At 44.4% G+C, this 22,461-nt stretch overlaps 1 protein-coding gene across 3 annotated transcripts in view; it reads right to left on the reverse strand.

Moving 5' to 3' along the window:
• Positions 1-1,408: 1,408 nt before the first annotated feature.
• The window catches only part of LOC139408574 (sarcoplasmic/endoplasmic reticulum calcium ATPase 2-like), a 48,396-nt gene continuing 27,343 nt past the window's right edge, over positions 1,409-22,461 (reverse strand). For 2 of the 3 annotated variants that reach the window (XM_071152628.1, XM_071152630.1), the window contains 16 exons: positions 22,061-22,141; positions 18,618-18,703; positions 18,002-18,299; positions 17,715-17,881; positions 9,064-9,152; positions 8,822-8,924; positions 8,497-8,628; positions 8,091-8,210; positions 7,555-7,773; positions 6,989-7,324; positions 6,562-6,782; positions 6,138-6,340; positions 5,933-6,018; positions 5,721-5,854; positions 5,410-5,527; positions 2,530-5,260 (listed from right to left, as the gene is read on the reverse strand). In XM_071152628.1, coding sequence (XP_071008729.1) covers positions 4,985-5,260; positions 5,410-5,527; positions 5,721-5,854; positions 5,933-6,018; positions 6,138-6,340; positions 6,562-6,782; positions 6,989-7,324; positions 7,555-7,773; positions 8,091-8,210; positions 8,497-8,628; positions 8,822-8,924; positions 9,064-9,152; positions 17,715-17,881; positions 18,002-18,299; positions 18,618-18,703; positions 22,061-22,141 — 2,669 coding nt within the window. In that variant the 3' untranslated portion in view covers positions 2,530-4,984. Of the gene's footprint in view, positions 2,474-2,529; positions 5,261-5,409; positions 5,528-5,720; positions 5,855-5,932; positions 6,019-6,137; positions 6,341-6,561; positions 6,783-6,988; positions 7,325-7,554; positions 7,774-8,090; positions 8,211-8,496; positions 8,629-8,821; positions 8,925-9,063; positions 9,153-17,714; positions 17,882-18,001; positions 18,300-18,617; positions 18,704-22,060; positions 22,142-22,461 lie in introns of those variants that run through there. The other variant, XM_071152629.1, reaches the window with a different exon arrangement.

Consider the following 22,461-nt stretch of genomic DNA (forward strand, 5'->3'; position numbering starts at 1 on the left):
TTCTGCTGTTTTGCCTGTGGCTATTGAACCCTGACCTGATTACCGGATGTGCTACTGTACCTTGTCCCGGACCTCTTGTTTTCAATCCTCTCTCTCTCACTCTCTACCACACCTGCTATCTCGACCTCTGAAAGCAAACTGACATTTACTCCTGAGGTGCTGACCTGTTGCACGCTCTACAAGCACTGTGATTATTATTTGACCCTGCTGGTCATCTACGAACGCTTGAACATCTTGAAGAACAATGTGGCCTTAATGGCCATGTACTCTTAGAATATCCACCCGGCACAACCAGAAGAGGACTGGCCACCCCTCAGAGCCTGGTTCCTCTCTAGGTGTCTTCTTAGGTTCCTGCCTTTCTAGGGAGTTTTTCCTAGCCACTGTGCTTCTACATCTGCGTTTCTTAATGTTTGTGGTTTTAGGCTGCTGATGTAAAAAGGGCTTCATAAAAACATTTGATTTGATTGATATGCATGCTTGTCATCCTCACCAGGGTCTTGACCTGACTGTAGTTAGGCATCGTAACAGACTTCAGTGGGAAAATGCTCACCTTCGATGCCCACTGGCACGCTGGAGAAGTGTAATCTTCACGGATTAATCCCGGTTTCAACTGTACCGGGCAGATAGACAATGTGTATGGCGTTGTGTTGGTGATTTTGCTGTTAACGTTGTGAACAGTGCCACATGGTGGCAGTTGGTTTATGGTATGGGCAGGCATAAGCTACGGACAACACAATTGCATTTTACCGATGCCAATCTGAATGCAGAGATACCGTGATGATATCCTGAGGCCCATTGTCGTGCCATTCATCCGGCGCCATCCCCTTAAGTTTCAGCATGATAATACACTGCCCCAAGTCGCAAGGATCTGTACACAATTACTGGAAGCTGATAATGTCCCAGTTCTTCCATGGCCTGCATACTCACCAGACATGTCACCCATTGAGCACTTTCGTGATCCTCTGGATCAGCGTGTTCCAGTTCCCGCCAATATCCAGCAACTTCAGTCATTGAAGAGGAGTGGGACAACATTCCATAGGCCACAATCAACTCTATGCAAAGATGTGCTGCATGAGGCAAATGGTCACACCCACTACTGACTGGTTTTCTGATCAACACCCTTATTATTCTTTTCTTAAGGTATCTGGTGACCACAGATGCATATCTGTTTCCAGTCATGTGAAATCCATAGATTAGGGCCTAATGGATTTTTTTCAATTTACTGATTTCCTTATATGAACTGTAAATCAGAAAAATCTTTGAAATTGTTGCAGTTATATTTTTGTTTAGTGTATTTGCACACTTGCCAACTCCATTGCCAAGTCAAACACGTATGGCAAACAATGAGTTGGTATGACAACACAAAGACTGGCACTCTCAGATTACAAGACACAATGATAGACCCAAATAAAGTTTCAATAGTTTATTAAACTGAAACCACAATCTCAGTGATGCGTGTTACAATCATTGAGCACAGGTAATGATCAATCAAATCTACAGATGTTCCTGTTAACTTCCCACTATGTTAACACATCAGTTTAACTGCAGCTTCATGATATTGCATGATAAGACAAAAAGGGACAATTTTATTCAATAGGTATAGAACACAGCTATATTGCTAGTCACTAATAAATCAAAGCCAGTCTTCTGTCCTGGTTTCTCACAACTATTAGTAGTTGAGTGGTAATATTGTTAAAGTTCAGACTCCACAGACATCAATCAGTGTCTTCTGGACCAGTACTGTGCAAATTCTCAAACAATAGGAAATGTTTCTGATCAGTGATAAACACTTAATAGTATTAGTGATACTGTAGTATTTATCTGTAAAATCTATAATCGTGTCAAGCAGTTCTGTACAATATTTTACTATAGAAATCTAGATAAATTGCATGGCTACTCACAGCTGGAGGGCATGCACTAGTGTGTATTGTACATGGATATAAAACTAGTCAACCTGGTATGAAATATTGAAGGTAGGAAGACGCAGGGAGGAATGTCAGGGACATGGAAGGCTTCCCCTGCATATAAGAATCCAAAACGGCACCATTTCCCCCAAGTCTAACCATGATATAAGAAGTAATTTAAACCCCCACCCACCAATCCCACACCATATCATTCCACTTACTATTTGGTCATTTTTCCCCATAACATTTGAAAATACTATAAATGCATTGTACCCATGTCTGGAAAGGTCACATATACAGAGGAGGCTGGTGGGAAGAGCTATAGGACGGGCCCATTGTAATGGCTGGAATGGAATTCATGGAACGGAGTCAAACGTAGTTTCCATGTTTGATACCATTCCATGAATTCCATTTCAGCCATTACAATGGGCCCGTCCTCCTAAAGCCTCCACTGATATACTGGGTCAAAATATCCGAGGTGTAATGCTACCCAGAACACACATGCTGAACAGGACAGTCTCTACAGCTATCATATCAGACTAGATGGAATGGCAGGTTTTAGTCATCACCTGTAGAGAAAGGGAAAATATGATGAGTACAAAATATCAGAACAGAAAAACATGTCTAAAATATATATTTTTATTGCATTGCCAAAAGACTAGATCCAGTATATTCCCATGCAACAAAACACTAGATTTGACACCCACACTGATATCTGCGATTGTGTGGGAGCTTAAGCTGCAAGTGTAGGTGTGCGGGAAAATAGACACTCTCAGATAAAGTCCATTAGAAGAATGGTGACAAAGAAAAACAGGAATATGACGTAGACATGGCTTGAAATATCCTCATTCCAATATCAACCACAACATAACCAACTAACTCAGACTTCTATGGCTGCATTCAGACAGGCAGCCCCATTGATATTTTTTTCGCTCTGAAAAATATCTGATGTGAAAAGATCTGATAGGTCAAAAGACCAATAAGTGGAAAAGAGATCAGAATTGGCTGCCTGTCAAAACATTTTACAGAGTCCTGGTTTTAGTGTGCACTGAATACATTTTTTTTTTTTTTTTAAAGCCTCTCATCAGTCAAAAGCCCATCCTGAATCGATATAGCCTGTCAGAGACGAGTGAATTAAATCTGATGAGCGGCAGCCCTGGCCGTCATCAAGTTGCAGCAACAGCAGAAAGCTGCCTGAGCACCAGATGGACAAGAACAGCAGAAATGTATTGATCTAATGGTCTCAGCTGGTCAAAGGCAATCATGTAACGCAAAAATATATGCTGATGTCTGTAGTTGATCAAAATGTTATAGCTAGGGGGTCATCTCTCCATTGTACATTTTTGATGTGAAGTGATTGCTGTGTTAAGGAGTGTGGTGGTGGAAGGGAATACTCACTAGTGAAAAGGGAAGCCAGTGGAAGGCATTGAAGGAGAAAGCACACAGTTGTTAAAGAACACAGACAGTGAAATCAAACCAAGGCATCTACCAAAAGACATGCTTCACAGGGGTATGTTTCCATGTTGGATTGCTGAAAAACAGACCTATTTAGTAGACAATAATACTAGTGTTATGGTATGGACTCCTTGGGACTACTATTCTAAAGGTATACGGTACCTTTCACAGACTTGTAAGCCCTCCGGAGGGAAAAAAAATACTCCAGATCAGAGTTCACACCCTGCCAGCCAAGTTGCGCCCAATAAGGATGAAGCATTCAAAGACACTGTACATTATTTATATTCAAGTATGTGCCCATACAAAAACCACACTGTATAGAAATGATCTGGACACCACGTTCACTCAGTCCAGGTAAAGAAAGACAAAAACACTTTGATTCAAAGGGTTCATGAGTGTATTTTTCTTGAAATATAAAAAACAAAACCTTGGGGGACTTTTGTGTCGCAAGTTCATGGTTGGTGTAGTCAATTGGAAAACCTGTATTTTTAAAGTAAAAAATGATGTAGCCTTTTCTCTCCTTTGAATCAAAATTATGACCCACAAAGACAGCAACATTTACATCCTAAACCCAATCCTGCCAACAAAACAACAATAAATGTAATAAAAGTCAAGTAAAATAAAAAATACAAAGACAAAATACCCTTAAAAAAAAAAAAATCACTGAGGGAAGGCCAATTATAGATGTTTGTTTTCTGCACAAGGAAATAGGGGCACACATCAAGTGTCATAACTATATGGACTAAATGTTGAATAAAGACTAAAGCCATGTAGGGGAAATAATCTAGAAATGAGCAAAATGGATTGCATTGAGGTAGCTGTGCTCTGCCTACAGCAGAAAAACTGGCTTTTCAAATCAAAAAGTTTTTTTTTTAAATCCATAAAAAGGTAATTTTTACATTGATGTGGGGGAGACGACTAAATCATAAATGAAAACCCCAGTACAGTTCATGCTAGGTTAAAGAACATGTAGCTTCCATTTTCAGGATACTTCTGTTTCGTTTTCAGCTATAGCATACACAATCACTTATCTTACCCACCTCCTGCTATCTAGTGCTTGTCCATTGGCTCTGAAAGAGTTCTAAGTTTATACTGAAGACAACAGTAAACATTAAAAGGTGACCCTACCCGTTCTCTTAGCCACTCCTCCTGCAATCCGTTCCAACAATTTACAAAATGATGAACAAAAAAAAGTTGCATAAAATAGTGTTAATCTCTGTACAGGTCAATGGACTGCTTTTAAATATCTAATTTGTTTACTAATATGAAAAGGGCAGCGCAAAAATATTATTTGTACTGCAGTGAAAGAGATAATCCCAAATCATTAAAAATCTAATTTAAAAAGGAAATAGACAACAAAAACGGACAACATTATTTTCTGTTTGAACCAGCAAAAAGTCCACAGCTACAGGAGTGACGGTCAAACTGACACTCACACTAAAGCCTCACCCACTCACAATTTCAAAAAGACTTTCGAATATTATTTTTTAAGTTTGTGTTTAACTAGGTCCTTCTCATGCACACTCGGCAGGCACACTCCAAGTCTACACAAACACATACACTAACTATGCACACACAGGAGGAGAGAGAGAGGGGGGGGGGGGGGGGGGTTGTGCTCAAGTCAGTCAGGACCAGAACATGTCTGCCATGTTAGTGTCGGTGCTGTAAATCCACAGCACCAGGGGGAGGGTGAGGGCCACAAAGGGCCAGGAGATGCCCTCCATACATGCAGACAGAGAGCAGCCTTTGCTGCTGGGCTTCTCCAGCTCTTTACCAGGGTAGTTCTCCATGTAGTTCCTGGCTGCTAACTTTAGGACCTCGTCCAGCAGGAGGACGGGCAGGGAGAGCTTCAGCACCATCAGCCACTGGGTCAGGTTCAGAGGGGTGATCTGGAAGATGATCTGTAGAGGAGAAGGTAGCAACATGGGTGAGGACAACCTCTCCTGCTTTTTCAGTTTCTCCACCAATCCCACCCGTTACACTAGCATTTAATTGTTCTAGAAATAATTTCTGGTAGCCTCAGGTTTATTATTATTGCAGGTAGTCTCACCGGCAGGGGCTCCACGTAGAGGATAAGGAAATGCAGGGACATGGAGAGGCAGATGGCTCCCAGCAGCCACACGTTCTCCCAGGGGGGCATACGCAGCAGGGACTGGTTCTCTGACACACTGAGGGAAACAGGGAGAACAACTGGGTTAAGTCACTGATTGAAAACCTATTTGGGAGCCATTTGCCCATCATTTGACCATGTGTACCAGATTAATCTCACAACATTATGCTACTAGTGTCAAGCCTAAAGCAACAGTGGAGGAACTTCAAAAAGAGAGAGGTAGCGCGAAAGACGTAGCGGCATAGTCTGACCTGTTGAGGGCGTTGCACATCTCGATGGTGACAAGCACAGACAGGGCCATGGTCATGGGGTAGGGGGACTCAAACAGCTCACACTTCAAACCATCAAACTCTGGGTTGTCAGGACCACACTGCAGGAAGTGGCTCTGTGGGCAGAGGAGAAAAACAAGCTCAGTACGCGTTTGAGTGTGTGTGTGTGCGTTAAATTGGCATTGTTCTCCTACCAGTTGGTAAAAGGTGATCCTGGGTCCGTCCTCAGCAGCGACGAACCACCAGGTAGCAGCACCGACTGTAGCCACACCCACATAGCCTGAAGAGGCAGAGCACAGGAGTCACACATGGCTAAACACTTGTTCAACTAAGCCATAGTTTTAAGCCATATTTCAATTTTGTGAAGGTTTTTTCTCCACAGAGGGCAAGTGAACTCACATCCGATGGCGAGGTATCTGAAAAAGAGCCATCCAGAGATGAGGGGCTCGCGGGCGTTGCGGGGGACCTTGTTCATGATGTCCAGGTCAGGGGGGTTGAAGCCCAGGGCAGTGGCCGGGAGGCCGTCCGTCACCAGGTTAACCCACAGCAGCTGGACAGGGATCAGAGCCTCGGGGAAGCCTAGAGCAGCCGTCAGGAAGATGCTGTAGGAATGGTAGAATAACATTTACGTGAGGATGAAGGCTTGTTAGCCCTGGAACTGACATCTATTTGTTGATTTTCTTACTGAGGGATGTGGGGTTGTGATAAATGACAACCAGTCCCTATATAGTGCACAACTATTGACCTCAGACCCTATCGGGTCAAAAGTAGTGAGCTTTAACTGGAAATAGGGAGCCATTTGGGACAAAGCTGTGATCCTTACCAGACGACCTCTCCCACGTTGGAGGAGATGAGATAACGGATGAACTGCTTCATGTTGTTGTAGATGGCCCTGCCCTCCTCCACAGCCGCCACGATGGTAGAGAAGTTGTCATCAGCCAGGACCATCTCAGAGGCTGACTTAGCTACAGCCGTGCCTGAACCCATGGCGATGCCAATCTCTGCCTTCTTCAAAGCAGGGGCGTCATTCACACCATCACCAGTCTGGTCATGGGGAAAGGACAGGGCGTGGTTAGCCATCTACTTTTCTACAGGATAGCTTTTAAGCTTTTAGACTAATCACATATGGATTAGAGGTTACAAGACATGCTGAGGGCTCATCATGAAAGCCGAACCACAAAGTGTAGTTTCAGCTCAACGCTGCACAGAAACTGATGAGGCAGGTCTCAGGAGGACCTCGTCTCACTCACCATGGCCGTGATCTCGTCCATGGACTGTAGGAACTCCACAATCTTGGACTTGTGGGACGGCTCCACACGGGCAAAGCAGCGTGCATTGACCACCGCGTCTCTCTGGGCAGCCGGCGACAAGTCGTCAAACTCGCGGCCGGTGAAGGCCATGGAGGAGACATCGTCTTTGTCACTAAAGATACCGATGCGGCGGCAGATGGCAATGGCTGTGCCTTTGTTGTCGCCGGTGATCATGATGACGCGGATGCCGGCCAGGCGGCACAGCTTGATGGAGGCGGCAACCTCCGCCCTGGGAGGGTCCAGCATGCCCACGCAACCCACGAACGTCAGGTCCATCTGGGGAGAGAGAGTCAGACCAGAGTCCTGGATTTGGCTAACTCACAAGGCCTCATCCGTATGATCGAAATATTTTGTTTTTGCAATATACACTTATTTTTGCAGCCTCATCATGTTACTTCTATACAGTAAGCCCAAGTATTTAAGGTGTCTGAAAATACATACGTTCTCTGAATAAATGCTCTGCTATTTCTGTCACTCTTACTGCATTATGACCCCCACTTCCTCACCTCGTATTCAATAAAGCGGTTTGAGTCTTCCAACACCATGTCCTCTTTGGCAATAGGGTTGTCCTTTGTGGCCAGGGCAAGGCAGCGCAGTGTGTCACGCCCCGTCCCGTACTCCCTGATCACCGACAATACCTTGTCCTTGATGCCCGGGGTCAGGGGCACCTTGTTCCCGCCCACACGGATGTGAGTGCACCTGTCAAGCACTCCTTCTGGGGCTCCCTGGAGAGTGAGGGACAGAGACAGGAACTCAAACCAGAGGAAATAAAACATTATCCTCTGCTCATTTCCTACATACTGTACATTACAACTACAAAATGACACCGGTTCTTAAAGTACACAAACACATGTATCAAAATCCTATAATGTATCATAGTTATTATGAAGCGGCATCTAAAACCATGTCCAAAATGACACCCTATTCCCTATATAGTGACCTACTGGGCCCTGGTCAAAAGTAGTGCACTATATAAGGCATTTCTCCGGTGTCCATATGGTCTACAAGCCGAGAAATACTGTAGACGAATGCTAATAATTACCTTAACAAACATCTTGCCAATGGAGGAGTGGGCCTTGTTGGGTGTGCAGTACACAGACATTGACTTCCTGTCTCTGGAGAACTCCAGGGTGAACTCCTTCTTCATCAGCTGCTTGATCACCTGTACCACACAGTGAAGAAACACACACCAACACATCCTTAACAAGGAGTGGAACAACAACCTGTGGATGTCTGATGGAATTGGACCACACTCAGCATAAGTCCTAAATGGCACCCTATTCCCTTTATAGTGCACTACTTTTGACCACCCAGGACCCATAGGGCCCAAGTCAAACGTAGTGCACAATAAAAGGTAATAGGTTGACATTTGTGACCAACACACAGTTTTATAATAGTTTGACAGGAGAATCATGTTGGGATTAAGAGAGTAGCTGCCGGTGGCTTACAGAGTTGCAGGCATTGGCTCTCTCGATCTTGGACAGGCCCTTGACATCGGTGTCAAACACGTTCATCTTCTCCACCAGGCAGGTGAGGGCAGTCTCTGTAGCCTCGCCAACCTTCTCATACACACCTTTAATCTGTGGAGAAAACGCACGCACACACACACACACAGATAGTAGCAATAAACGACTAAAAAAAACAGTTTATCCACAACATAATGGAGAAGACTACTGATATTCAAAATAATAAATGAACCACTGATAAAGGCTTATGTGACAGGCCTTTTCGACCAGCAGGAACATAACAGTGAAGGTTATAAAGGACATAAACCTCATTGTAATCCAGGGAGGAGTCGTTACATAAGGCACAGATGGAGGCCATCTCAACTAAGCCATCATACTGGGAGGACTTGACTGGTTTACCATCATGGTACCTGGAATAAAAGATAACAGCCATGAAAAATGGGGAACAGTGAGCTCAGGTATGTTGTGGTGTATTGATAATGACTACACGTGTGTGTTTCATTGTGTGTGCACGCGTGTGTGTTCGTTATGTATGTGGTCTCTACTCACACTTGTCCCTCAGGGGCGTATGTGGAGCCAGTGATTGTGAACTCCTTCAGGGAGCAGCTATCACCCGCTGCCTGGTCAATAACGAACATCTAGAACACAAACGGGTAGAAAACGTGTCAGGTCACACACACAAATCTGTTTCCTTATGGATGCAAGGCGCTCGCATACTAGGCTCGTTCAGTCGTCTGTGCCTCGCATACTAGGCTCGTTCAGTCGTCTGTGCCTCGCATACTAGGCTCGTTCAGTCGTCTGTGCCTCGCATACTAGAATCGTTCAGTCGTCTGTGCCTCGCATACTAGGCTCGTTCAGTCGTCTGTGCCTCGCATACTAGGCTCGTTCAGTCGTCTGTGCCTCGCATACTAGGCTCGTTCAGTCGTCTGTGCCTCGCATACTAGGCTCGTTCAGTCGTCTGTGCCTCACATACTTCCCTAAAATGCCTTTCATTAAAGAATCCTGTCCAGTAGCCACTTGTGATAGAAAAATGACATACTTACCTGATTTCTTTTATATTAATAGTGAACGATTATATATTTAACTAAAGTAAGACTGGTCTGCTAAGGCTGGGTTTTTATGGTGTCCAGTCTAGCTTCCTGCAGCTCGTCTGGGCGTCGAGGAAATGGGTTTTACTAGAAGGCGATAACTTTACAGCCACATACCATTCTATGATCAGTGGTGCACTGAGGGAGAAGTATTCCATGGACAGGATGTGGGGTGGTTCTAACTGGGAAAGAGATGGACTGGACAAAGGGTTCCTAGACATCCTGGTATCAGGGAAATTAAGCCAGGGTTGGGGGTGATAACACCATGTGTTGTTAACGACAAGATTCATCCAAAGTGGCTTATGATGCTCTTTGAGCTGCCTGAGAGGGGTGGAACTAAGCATTCTTAGTGTCCTATATAAGATGTGTTTCTCCTTGTTTGGGAGGCTATCAGCCTAACAGTCAAGGCTGTTGGGCTGACGGTTTCATTATTGCATTAATGAATCAATATTAAATAAAGATGATTGTTTGAAGAAATGACAGTCTGTCTCAGTGCAGAATTTCCACGACACACTGCTTTCAGGAGTTGACCAACCACAGCCCCAAAAAACCTGCCGAACACCAAAATGGACAAAAACGTCACAATTTGCACTAATTGTTTAGACTGGGAAGCATGCGACAGGCTTTACACAACCGTCAGTTCTCTAGATCCCCTAAATCACCCTAACGCGGTCTGCCGATGATTCAGAAAGCGGCCATTTTACGGGCACCAGACCAATTGTATTTTTGGAAGCCAATCGTAACTTTTTTTCTAAATAATGTTTCCGCCATCATTTCCTATGATCGACAAGAGCTTTTGGACATCAGAACTGCTATCACTAACCTTGATTTGGATGAGGACTTTACTTCAATGAGTCGGAGGCAAAAGACATCGATTATTCCGTACCTGACCCAAATTCCCGACACTCATAGAAGGCGAAGATATAGAGGCGCCTTGATTAGACTACGGCGGTGAGAATAAAATAGTCTCTACCCTTCTATTGGCGAATAAACAGTCGCTGGAGAATAAACTGGACGAGCTCTGATCGAAACTATCCTATCAACGGGACATTCAGAACTGGGTGAGACTGTCAACAGCTGGTGAGCAATCTCTGATATTAAGGAAGTCTCAAGGTCCTGCTCGCTTTAGTTAGAATAGCTCATGATAAGCTGTAAAACAAACCATACAAAATACAATAAAAAAATAAAAATAAAATTCACAGGTGTCCATTTACTACCACAAACTGAAAACTGATGCTGGCACTAAGACCGCACTCAACGAGCTGTATAGGAGTCATAAGCAAATAAGAAAATGCTCATCCAGTGGCTGCGCTCCTAGTGGCTGCTGATTTTAATGTAAGAAAACTGAAATCTGTTTTACCTCATTTCTACCAGCATGTCACCTAGAGACGTATACAAGGCTCACCCTCCATTTGGCAAATTTGACCATAACTCTAGCCTTCCGATTCCTGCTTACAATAAAATTCATTAATAAGTGCATTGACGACATCGTCCTACAGTAACCGTACGTACATATCACAAATAGAAGCCATGAATTACAGGCAGCATCCACATTGAACTAAAAGCTAGAGCTGCCGCTCGAGACAGCCTATAGGGAGGTCTGAGACATGGCCATGTGATGCCAGGACAACAACTTCTCCCTCAGTGGGCAAGAGGGACACTAATCCGGACGCATATAAGAAACCGTCAAACAGGCAAAGTGTCAACACATGACTAAAACCGAATCCTACTACACCGGCTCTGACGCTCATCCGATGTGGCAAGGCTTGCAAACTATCACAGACAAAAAAAAAAACGGGAAACCCGGCCATGAGCTGCCCAGTGACGAGAGCCTAGCAAACAATTTGAATGCCTTTATGCTGGCTTTGAAGCAAGCAACATTGAACCATGCGTGAGTGCAACAGCTGTTCCGAACGACTGTATGATCACGCTCTCTGTGGCCAACGTGAGTATGACCTTTAAACAGGCTAACATTCACAAGGCCACAGGGCCAGACGGATTACCAGGACAGGTACTCGGAATCACCGTATTCTTATCGGCAGACTCAGTAGCCTCGGTTTTTCGGATGACTGCCTTGCCTGGTTCACCAATTACTTTGCAGACAGAGTTCAGTGTGTCAAATCGGAGGGCATGCTGTCCGGTCCTCTGGCAGTCTCTATGGGGGTGCCACAGGGTTCAATTCTCGGGCCGACTCTTTTCTCTGTATATATCAATGATGTTTCTCATGCTGCGGGCGATTCCCTGATCCACCTCTACGCAGACGACACCATTCTATATACTTCCGGCCCGTCCTTGGACACTGTGCTATCTAACCTCCAAACGAGCTTCAATGCCATACAGCACTCCTTCCGTGGCCTCCAACTGCTCTTAAACGCTAGTAAAACCAAATGCATGCTTTTCAACCGTTCGCTGCCTGCACCCGCACGCCTGACCAGCATCACCACCCCGGATGGTTCCGACCTTGAATATGTGGACATCTATAAGTACCTAGGTGTCTGGCTAGACTCTAAACTCTCCTTCCAGACCCATATCAAACATCTCCAATCGAAAATCAAATCAAGAGTCGGCTTTCTATTCCGCAACAAAGCCTCCTTCACTCACGCCGCCAAACTTACCCTAGTAAAACTGACTATCCTACCGATCCTCGACTTCGGCGATGTCATCTACAAAATTGCTTCCAACACTCTACTCAGCAAACTGGATGCAGTTTATCACAGTGCCATCCGTTTTGTCACTAAAGCACCTTATACCACCCACCACTGCGACTTGTATGCTCTAGTCGGCTGGCCCTCGCTACATATTCGTCGCCAGACCCACTGGCTCCAGGTCATCTACAAGTCCATGCTAGGTAAAGCTCCGCCTTATCTCAGTTCACTGGTTACGATGGCAACACCCATCCGTAGCACGCGCTCCAGCAGGTGTATCTCACTGATCATCCCTAAAGCCAACACCTCATTTGGCCGCCTTTCGTTCCAGTTCTCTGCTGCCTGTGACTGGAACGAATTGCAAAAATCGCTGAAGTTGGAGACTTTTATCTCCCTCACCAACTTCAAACATCTGCTATCTGAGCAGCTAACCGATCGCTGCAGCTGTACATAGTCTATTGGTAAATAGCCCACCCATTTTCACCTACCTCATCCCCATACTGTTTTTATTTATTTATTTTTCTGCTCTTTTGCACACCAATATCTCTACCTGTACATAACCATCTGATCATTTATCACTCCAGTGTTAATCTGCATAATTGTAATTATTTGCCTACCTTCTCATGCCTTTTGCACACAATGTATATATAGACTCCCCTTTTTTCTACTGTGTTATTGACTTGTTAATTGTTTACTCCATGTGTAACTCTGTGTTGTCTGTTCACACTGCTATGCCTTATCTTGGCCAGGTCGCAGTTGCAAATGAGAACTTGTTCTCAACTAGCCTACCTGGTTAAATAAAGGTGAAAAAAAAAACAACAAAAAAAAATGTGCTGATCAGCTGACAAGTATCTTCACTGACATTTTTCAACCTCTTCCTGACCCAGTCTGTAATACCTACAAGTTTCAAGCAAACCACCATAGTACATGTACCCAAGAACACCAAGTGAACCTGTATAAATGACTACCGCAGCGCAGCAGTCACATCTGTAGCCATGAAATGCTTTGAAAGGCTGCTCATGGCTCAAACACCCATCATCCCAGAAACCCTGGACCAACTCCAACTCACATACCGCCCCAACAGATCGACAGACGACGCAATCTCTCTACACAAAAGGGAACATCTACGTGAGAAAGCTGTTCATTGACTACAGCTCAGCGTTCAACACTTTGTGTGTCTTTCAAGCTCATCCATAAACTAACGACCCTGGGACTGAACACCTTCCTCTGCAGCTAGATCCTGGACTTCCTGACAGACCCCCCCCAGGTGGTAAGGGTAGGCAACAACACATCCGCCATGCTGACCCTCAACACGGGGGCCCCTTAGGGGTGCGTGCTCAGTCCCCCCCAATTCACCCATGACTGTGTGGCCGTGCACATATCCAACACGATCATGAAATTTGCCGCCGACAGAAAGGTGGTAGGCCTGATCACTGTCGACAATGAGACAGCCTATAGGGAAGAGGTCAGAGACCTGGCAGTGTGATGCCAGGACAACCACTCCCTCAACGTGGGCAAGACAAAGGAGCTTATCGTAGGAATGAAACAGAGGGCCGAACACACCCCCCATTCACATCGACAAGGCTGTAGTGGAGTGAGAGCTTCAAGTTCCTCGGTGTCCACGTCACTAAGGACCTATCATGGTCCAAACACATCACAGTATTGAAGAGGGTAGGACAACGCCTCTTCTCCCTCAGGAGGCTGAAAATATTTGGCACGGGCCCTCAGATCCTCAAAAAGTTCTACACCTGCACGATTGAGAGCATTTTGACTGGTTGCATGACAGCTTGGTATGGAAACTCAAGTGTTACTGGAGCACCAAGTCTGGGACCAAAAGGCTCCTGAACAACTTCTACTACCATGCCATAAGGCTGCTGAACAGTTAGTAAAATAGCTACCCTGACCTCCTTTATCATTTATTTATCCTAATGCACTGGCTCTATGCACACTCACTTGACTAACCACACACTCACAAAATACACTGACACTTCACATACCCTGCTGCTACTCTGGTTATTATACATCCTGATTTACTAGTTACTTTTACCGCTAACTACATGTACAGTACCAGTCAAAAATTGACATTTACGCCTTCAAGGTTTTTCAATATTTGTACTATTTTCTACATTGTAGAATAGTAAAGACATCAAAACTATGAATTAACACATTAACACAAAGCCCGTTTTACATAAGCCAATGTCAAAGTGCTACACAGAAACCCAGCTTAATATATTTTGATTTGTTTAACACTTTTTTGGTTACTACACGATTCCTTGTGTTATTTCATAGTTGACATCTTCACCATTATTCTACAATGTAGAAAATAAAGAAAACCCCTTTTGACTGGTACTGTATAACCTCAATTACCACTACCGTGTAGTCCTGCACATCGACTCAGTACTGGTAACCCGTGCCTCATTTTTTTATTTAAGAAGGCAAGTCAGTTAAGAACAAATTGTTATTTACAATGACAACCTAGGAACAGTGGGTTAACTACCTTGTAAAAATCTGACATTTTGCCCCTGAACCTTGTCAGCTTGAGGATTCGATCTAGCAACCTTTCGGTTACTGGCCCAAAACTCTTAACTACTAGGCTACCTGCCACCCAAAATGTTTTTTTTTTTTATTGTGTTATCTCCTTTTCTACTTAGCAAATATTTCTTAGTTATTATCTGCATTTTTGTGAACGGGCTCATAAGCAAGCATTTCACTGTAAAGTCTATACTGGTTGTATTTGTCACATGTGACCAATAACATTTGATTGGAGCCCACTGATCTACATGCAGTAGAAGCACAGCCTACCAAGTAGGGTGCAGCACATCAGACAACTACAATACCAATAGAGCACTGATAAACCATACCAGCTTTACTTAGGCAAATTAATGAAATAATTGCTACTGTACCTGGGAACAAAAACACTAAGGATTAAGCACACTTTACAACTGGTGGCTGTGGATCTCCTGGAGATGTATTCTAGACAAAGGTACTAATGCATATCCATGCTTGGATGAATGTGTGGATGTAATTTGTCTGTAAATGAATGGGAGCCAACACAATGTGACGGAAGAGCGAGAGAATATAATTTCTCCATAATGAACAGGGATAGGGTTAGAGGAGACCGGAGAGAAGCAGCAGACAGGGATAGGGTTAGAGGAGACCGGAGAGAAGCAGCAGACAGGGATAGGGTTAGAGGAGACCGGAGAGAAGCAGCAGACAGGGATAGGGTTAGAGGAGACCGGAGAGAAGAAGCAGACAGGGATAGGGTTAGAGGAGACCGGAGAGAAGAAGCAGACAGGGATAGGGTTAGAGGAGACCGGAGAGAAGCAGCAGACAGGGATAGGGTTAGAGGAGACCGGAGAGAAGCAGCAGACAGGGATAGGGTTAGAGGAGACCGGAGAGAAGCAGCAGACAGGGATAGGGTTAGAGGAGACCGGAGAGAAGCAGCAGACAGGGGATAGGGTTAGAGGAGACCGGAGAGAAGAAGCAGACAGGGATAGGGTTAGAGGAGACCGGAGAGAAGAAGCAGACAGGGATAGGGTTAGAGGAGACCCGAGAGAAGCAGCAGACAGGGATAGGGTTAGAGGAGACCGGAGAGAAGCAGCAGACAGGGATAGGGTTAGAGGAGACCGGAGAGAAGAAGCAGACAGGGATAGGGTTAGAGGCGCAAAAACTTTTAAAAAAAGGGAGATGGAGAGCGTGAGAAAAAGTGGGAGCATGTGAGTGAGAGAAAGTGAATAAGAGGGCAAGCAAGCCGCCTCCACAGACACACAGACAGAGTGAGACTAATCTCCTGGTGCCGGCTCTGCAGAGAAGCAAGGCAAGATGGAGAGAAATATTCAAATGAAAGTATGAACCGGTGTCGTCTTTCCCTTCTCCCCTCCTGCGGCACAGTACAGACTTCAAAGAGCTGTGACGTCAGGGATGCTTTACCAAAAACACAATGAATTAAGAAAAACATTCCTCTACTCAAGCAGGCTAGAGAGCTACGCTTTTAGAGCTACGCTTCTTACACAGCAGCCAAATTTCAGATTCTGATATTGCAGGATTGGTACAGGAATAGTTCAGAAGTATATATATATGCCAGCAAGTTTTGCATTGGAAAACTATTTCTTTGAAATCTTTAAACACGATGCTGCTTCCAATCTCTCCCCTCTATTGCAAGAACTGAACCATGCTGCCATGTTATGCTGTGCTGTTTTGATTATGCTGGGCAGTGTTGAGTGGAGATGTATTGTGTAATGTTGTGCGTGCAGTGCCTTGTGCTGTGTTTGCCTGCAGAGACCCTCTCAGCAGAGGCCCTCAAAAACAACACGAGAGAAAGAGAGATGAGGGAGAAGAATGAAGAGAATGAATGAAATGTGAGAATAGTAGGAGAAGGCAGGAAGAAAGGAAGATAGAAATGATACAGGAGTGATGCAGTGGAAGAGACCATGGGGGAAAGAGACTTGGGAGTGGTAATGCATAATGGTCCATATTCAGGGGATCAGTAACAGGCAGACCACCTGTTGCCCATCCCCTTAAATATGGATGAACGCGTGTCACTCATCACCAATCTGAGGGCAGTGAAGAGGGGGAGGGGAGACTAAAAATCACCAGGAACTCCCCTAAACATTTGTTCAGTTTTGGAAGTCTGTTCCAATGGGGGAAAAAATAAGAGAAGTGATCGTGTCTCAATGTAATAAAGGTATGAAATTGTTATTTTCATTTCACTGCATTTGCAGTGCACAAATGATTAGAATTTACATTCCTGTCTCCCGACCATCCGCCCTGACAAACATCGGCCCGCGGCTGAATCTAATCTCCTACCCCTGGCATAAAGTGTTCGGCGGATGCATATAATCAATCTAATATGATGCAATTCAATACGGGAACAACAATTTCATATCCATCACTTCCCAATCTAATTTAAACCATGATAGCAAATAAATGAATCATTCATTATACTGCTTTGCCTTTCAACCTCTACAATACCCTGTGGATAAATCCACACTGTCAGTAGATGCTGTCAAGACTGCTTTATTGCCAGGTGAGTTCTGCTGCCAAATCAGTGGCAAAGTACTCACTGGAATGGATTGTTCATGGTTGGCAAGAATATAGCCTTCTCCTTAGGCAGGTATGTGGCTACATAAACTAGCAGAGGCTAATAAAGTTGAGCTCAGACAGACCTAAAACTCCACCTGGTTAAATATGCTAATGTGAAACAGGCTGATGTAGGCTCTGTTTGGCTCAGCTGGACCCCGCGGCTGGGTCTCATATCTGGACTTGACACTTTCCCAGGATCCTCCATGGTAAACGTGTTTCCAAGCAGTAGCACACAAACAAAGCTAGAATCATTGATTTAGGTAAGAATATTTTTCACTACAAAGGTCATGTTAGTTTTAATACCCTGAGCGTTGGGCGTAACCATAATACTAAACATCAGCCATTCCTACTAAATCCCCATGGTGCTCTGGGGACGGCGACTCACCCTGCAGACAGACATCTGGTTGGTGGTGAGGGTGCCGGTCTTATCGGAGCAGATGACGGAGGTGCAGCCCAGGGTCTCCACAGAGGGCAGGCTGCGGACGATGGCGTTCTTCTTGGCCATGCGGCGGGTTCCTAGAGCCAGACAGGTGGTGATGACAGCGGGCAGACCTAGTAAAAAGAGATGGCGATAAGAGGGGGTTAGACATACTCACTATGCTGGAGCCCAATGTATTGCTTTCAATATATTATAGACTGCTTCCCCTCACTCCCACTCTCCTAGTGACTCACCCTCTGGGATGGCGGCCACGGCCAGGGCCACAGCAATCTTGAAGTAGTACACAGCGCCACGGATCCAGGAGCCTCCGTGGACGGGGTCACTGAAGTGGCCAATGTTGATGAGCCACACAGCAATGCAGATCAGGGAGATGACCTTGGACAGCTGCTCCCCGAACTCATCCAGCTTCTGCTGCAGAGGCGTACGCTCCTGCTCCGTGGACGCCATCTCATCACGGATCTTGCCAATCTCCGTGTTGACGCCTGTGGCCATCACAACACCCACTGCCTTACCCGCTGCTATGTTGGTGCCCTGTGGAGGAGAGAGGAGAGGTGGTGAGACAACAGGTGTACACTGCTGAGGAAACACTGGGGAAACCTGAAACACACTGGGCAACTGAACAAGTGGGGGAGGAACAGTAAAAAAACTGGAGAAGAAGACGAGAGGTTAAGGATAAGAGGTCTGACATTAAAATCCCAGAGAGGAACATGTAACGGAGATGATAAGTGGAGAAAAGGAGATTATAATTATTGGGTTGGCTAAACAGGGAAGAGGATCATGTACTGAAGAGACAATAGAAGATGCAAGGGGAAGGGGAGAGAGGTCTTTAATGGTTTTCTAGTTACTCACACAGAAGAGCATGTTCTTCTTGTCCTGGTTGACAGCCCGGGGGTCAGGCACCGGGTCAGTGTGCTTGATCACAGAGACAGACTCCCCTGCCGGAGGAGAGAAAGAGACGGATGAGGACGATCAAACAACGCAGCCCTTACACGGAGCAAAGTGGTGATGGGTTGACATTTTGGGGAAGATGGTGTGGATTGACTTCACAGCTGACTGAGCAGGGCTGCCAATTACAAAATGCGGCATCCAAGGGGACTTTCACACTCATGAGTCTGCACTGCAGGGGGATGCAAGGCCTAGTGGGTAATCAGCTGAGCAAGCTCTGCACTGTTCTGATAGGCTGAGAGACTGTTTTTGACAGATTAGAGCCATGAATGGCAGGAGGGAAAAGCAGCTGAAATACCAAACTCTACCAATTAAGGCAGTGGAGCAAGACAGGGGTTTCAGGACTAGCTTCATCTCGTAACGCTCTTCGCTCTCATCCATATCGCTCTCTCCCTGTCAGTCTTTGCCTCCCTCTTTCAGTCTATCGTTGTTCTCCCTCTCCATACTGTGTTGATTAAGAACCGCTGACTTCATCTTGAATAAAAAGGTTCACGAGTCATTCAGAAATTCTTGTTCTCACACTGACCGTTTCAGGGTCATTCTCAAGTGGTGACAAACCATTCATCAGCCCATATAACCCAACTCAAACACTGGCGACTACATACAAGTTATACACAAAGATAAAGCAAAGCTTAATAAGATTGAAATTCTAAATCCCTGTAACATTGTGTTCTTGCGGTGCTTTTATGGACGCAGGAGTAATAACAAGTAACATTTAAAACTACACTTTATATACAAAAGTATGTGGACACTAGGTCGACCGATTGTGATTTTTCAACGCCGATACCGATCATTGGAGGACCAAACAAAAGCCGCTACCGATTAAATCGGCCAATATTTATTTATTAGTAATAATGACAATTACAACCATACTGAATGAACCCTTATTTTAACTTAATATAATACATCAATAAAATCAATTTAGCCTCAAATAAATAATGAAACATGTTCAATTTGGTGCAATATGTGCCATTTAAGAAAGCTTACGTTTAAGTTCCTTGCTCAGAACATGAGAACATATGAAAGCTGGTGGTTCCTTTTAACATGAGTCTTCAATATTCCCAGGTAAGAAGTTTTAGGTTGTAGTTATTATAGGAATTATAGGACTATTTCTCTCTATACCATTTGCATTTCATATACCTTTGACTATTGGATGTTTTATAGGCACTTTAGTATTGCCAGTGTAACAGTATAGCTTCCGTCCCTCTCCTCGCCGCTAACTGGGCTCGAACCAGGAACACATCGACAACAGCCAAATCAAATCAAATTTTATTTGTCACATACACATGGTTAGCAGATGTTAATGCGAGTGTAGCGAAATGCTTGTGCTTCTAGTTCCGACAATGCCGTAATAACCAACGAGTAATCTAGCTAATGATGGCATCCAGCCATCCTTGAAGCAGCGTTACCCATGCAGAGCAAGGGGAACAACTACTCCCAAGTCTCAGAGCGAGTGACGTTTGAAACGCTATTAGCGCGCACCCTGCTAACTAGCTAGCCATTTCACATCGGTTACACCAGCCTAATCTCAGTTGATAGGCTTGAAGTCATAAACAGCTGCTGGCGAAACGCACAAAAGTGCTGTTTGAATGAATGCTTACGAGCCTGCTGGTGCCTACCATCGCTCAGTCAGACTGCTCTATCAAATCATAGACTTAATAATAACATAATAACACACAAATACGAGCGGTAGGTCATTAATATGGTCGAATCATTTCGAAAACAAAACATTGATTCTTTCAGTGAAATACGGAACAGTTACGTATTTTATCTAACTGATGGCATCCCTAAGTCTAAATATTGCTGTTACATTGCACACCCTTCAATGTTTTGTCATAATTACGTAACATTCTGGCAAATTAGTTCACAATGAGCCAGGCAGCCCAAACTGTTGCATATACCCTGACTCTGCGTGCAATGAACGCAAGAGAAGTGAAACAATTTCACCTGGTTAATATTGCCTGCTAACCTGGATTTCTTTTAGCTAAATATGCAGGTTTAAAAATATATAATTCTGTGTATTGATTTTAAGAAAGGCATTGACGTTTATGGTTAGGTACACGTTGGAGCAACGACAGTCCTTTTTCGCGAATGCGCACCGCATCGATTATATGCAATGCAGGATACGCTAGATAAACTAGTAATATCATCAACCATGTGTAGTTATAACTATTGATTATAATTGATTGATTGTTTTTTATAAGATAAGTTTAATGCTAGCTAGCAACTTACCTTGGCTTCTACTGCATTCGGGTAACAGGCAGGCTCCTCGTGAGGCAGGTGGTTAGAGCGTTGGACTAGTTAACCGTAAGGTTGCAAGATTGAATCTCTGAGCTGACAAGGTAAAAATATGTAATTCTGCCCCATTACAAATAAGATTGTGTTCTTAACTGACTTGCCTCGTTAAATAAAGTTGTAAAAAAAATATTTAAAAAATCCTAATCGGCGTCAAAACATACCGATTTCCGATTGTTATGAAAACTTGAAATCGGCCCTAATTAAAATCGACCTTTAGAGGACACCCCTTCCAATTAGTGGATTCGGGTATTTCAGCCACACCATTGTTGACAGGTTTATAAAATTGAGCACAGAGCAATCTCCATAGACAAACATTGTCAGGAGAATGGCCTTACTGAAGAGTTGTGACATTCAACGTGGTACCGTCAAAACAAAGTGCTGTTATTGTGAAGTGGAAACGTCTAGGAGCAACAACGGCTCAGCCGCGAAGTGGCATGCATAGTGCCAACTGTAAAGATTGGTGGAGGAAGAATAATGGTCTGGGGCTGTTTTTCATTGTTTGGGCTAGGCCACTTACATCCGGTGAAGGGATATCTTAGCACTACAGCATACAATGACATTCTAGACAATTCTGTGTTTCCAACTTTGTGGCAACAGTTTGGGGAAGGCCTTTCCGGTTTCATAATGCCAATGCCCCTTTGCACAAAGCGAGGCCCATATAGAAATGGTTTGTTGAAATCAGTATGGAAGAACTTGATTGGCCTGCACAGAGCCCTGACCACAACCTCATATAACACCTTTGGGATGAATTAGAACGCCAACTGCGAGCCAGGCCTAAACGCCCAATCAGTGCCAGACCTCACTAACACTCTTGCAGCTGAATGTAAGCAAGTAACTGCAGCAATGTTACAGCATCTGGTGAAATGCATTCCCAGTAGAGTTTAGGCTGTTATAGTAGCAGCAAAGTGGGACCAACTCCATATTAATGCCCATCATTCTGGAATGAGATGTTCGACAAACAGGTGTTCACATACTGTCATGTAGTGTATCATGCATAACATGAGAAATACATAGACTGATAAGAAACAAGGCCAAAGCCTAGATCTCACCTGTCAGAATGGACTGGTCCACCCTCAGGGTTGTGGATTTGATGGAGGTGAGTCGAATATCTGCGGGAACTTTATCGCCAACTGTGGAGAAAAACAAACAAAATGGAGGGAGACCATTAAAGGAAAAATACACCCCAAAACACACATTTCTTTTAATTTACATTGTTAAATAACACTTATGTGAAAATGATAACTTCTGTGAACAAATGTTTCATTTTGGCATTATAATAAAGTTGGTAGCAACATGGAAAATTGTTGTGACATCTCTTGCGACTACAAAAAGCAATGCAATGCTCTCTATGTGCTAGCAAGCAAACGAAGCAACACACAATAATACATAAGGCAGTATCAGAATATAAAGTAGATAAAAATCACCAAAACAAACTGCACTATCAATTTAG

Source organism: Oncorhynchus clarkii, chromosome 5, assembly GCF_045791955.1.
Source record: "Oncorhynchus clarkii lewisi isolate Uvic-CL-2024 chromosome 5, UVic_Ocla_1.0, whole genome shotgun sequence".
Lineage (NCBI taxonomy): Eukaryota > Metazoa > Chordata > Actinopteri > Salmoniformes > Salmonidae > Oncorhynchus > Oncorhynchus clarkii.